Here is a 1,591-nt window from a genome sequence, read left to right on the forward strand (position 1 = left end):
GGTTCTACCAGGTCTCGGACGTAGGTTGTAGGGGTGAAAGTGCGGGCTGCGAGGTTGGGGACGCCGGCGCCGGCGGTTGGGCGTCGTTGCGGCGTGAGAGAGAGAGAGAGAGAGAGAGAGAGAGAGGCGGCTAGGGTTTGGGGCTCTCGTCTCCTGAGGGAGACAACAACAGAATATATTGTTTATTGTCTGCTTAATATTGAAGGGGTACATGTGTTTATATAGGAGGACAGCCTCCACTAAACCCTAGATAACTTGGACTCTAATATAACTTGGACTCTAAGATAAGTAAGATAACTTAGGCTAAACCCGTAATTAACCCTGTCCATAACTAATGCGGCCTGTGTCTTCATACTTGCATTTTACTATACACCAGGTTACCTACTTCAAGTGTGGAGGTGTCTCCCTTGGTGTTGCCATACAACACCATGTCGCTGATGGCATGTCCGGCTTGCATTTCATTAACTCATGGTCTGATCTCTGCCGTAGAGCTAAAATTGCAGTCATGCCCTTCATTGACCGCACCCTCATCCGGCCTCGAAAACCCCCGAGTCCATGCTACCCACATGTTGAGTACCATCCATCCCCGGCCATGGTGTCATCCATACCCCAGGATCTCTCTTCTAAAGGAACATCGCCTGCCAGTGCTGTTGACATCTTCAAGCTCACCAGCAACGACATTGGCCGCTTGCGTTCACAGCTTCCCAAAGGCCACGATTTGCCACGGTTCAGCACATACACATTGATATCTGCACATGTATGGCGTTGTGTCTCTCTCGCGCGTGGCTTGCCATCTGAACAGCCCACCAAGTTGTATTGTGCCATTGATGGGAGGAAACGGCTTAATCCCCCACTACCAGAGGGTTTTTTAGGCAATGTATTGTTCACTGCCACACCAATTGTGGAGGCTGGCAAGGTGGTCGGTGGGCTGGCAGATGCAGCAAAGATAATCCAAAGGGAGCTAGATAGGATGGATGATGACTACTGCCGCTCAGCGTTGGACTACCTTGAGCTGCAACCTGATTTGTCGCCATTGGTCCGAGGAGCGCATACCTACCGTTGTCCTAACCTTGGAATCACCAGCTGGGTTAACCTGCCAGTCCACAACGCGGATTTTGGATGGGGCCGTCCGGTGTTCATGGGTCCTGGAGGCGTCGCATTTGAGGGGCTCGCCTACATTCTCCCAAGCGTACACAACGATGGGAGCTTGTCCATCGCAATCTCACTACAGGTCGACCACATGAAGAATTTCCGAAAGTTGATCTTTCAACTGTAAGATAATTGGCATTACTTACCCCATGCCAAAATGAAGTTGAGAAATTTGATTTTGGATCTGTAATACATTATTTTTGAGCTTCCCATTTGCCATGCCAAGTCTTTTACTCCGGAACTCCTGCAAATAAATGTTGGCTGCAAAACATATATCTACACCGTATTTAGGACATGTTTTGAACAGTTACGGTACACACACCTTTTGTCCAATCAGTGCCAGGTTTAGCTACAAATAATGAAAATATTCCATTGGTAGCCACAAATTATAGTCCACATCCTATAATTTAAAGGGTCCTGATATTGTCCACACGTGTGAACG

General features: G+C 48.4%; 1 protein-coding gene across 1 annotated transcript; it reads left to right on the forward strand.

Annotated features, from left to right (window-relative positions):
- Positions 1 to 210: 210 nt before the first annotated feature.
- LOC123448801 (hydroxycinnamoyltransferase 1-like) lies at positions 211 to 1,361 on the forward strand. Its single transcript, XM_045125823.1, has one exon. It carries the CDS (start codon positions 335 to 337, stop codon positions 1,274 to 1,276), a length of 942 nt encoding a protein of 313 aa, XP_044981758.1. The 5' UTR covers positions 211 to 334; the 3' UTR covers positions 1,277 to 1,361.
- The last annotated feature ends 230 nt before the right edge of the window (positions 1,362 to 1,591 follow it).

Source organism: Hordeum vulgare, chromosome 1H (genome assembly GCF_904849725.1).
Source record: "Hordeum vulgare subsp. vulgare chromosome 1H, MorexV3_pseudomolecules_assembly, whole genome shotgun sequence".
Taxonomy (NCBI): Eukaryota; Viridiplantae; Streptophyta; class Magnoliopsida; order Poales; family Poaceae; genus Hordeum; species Hordeum vulgare.

What these genes read in the sequence shown, in the direction of transcription:
- LOC123448801 (XM_045125823.1), top strand. Translation starts at nt 335, where the DNA reads ATGCGGCCTGTGTCTTCATACTTGCATTTTACTATACACCAGGTTACC.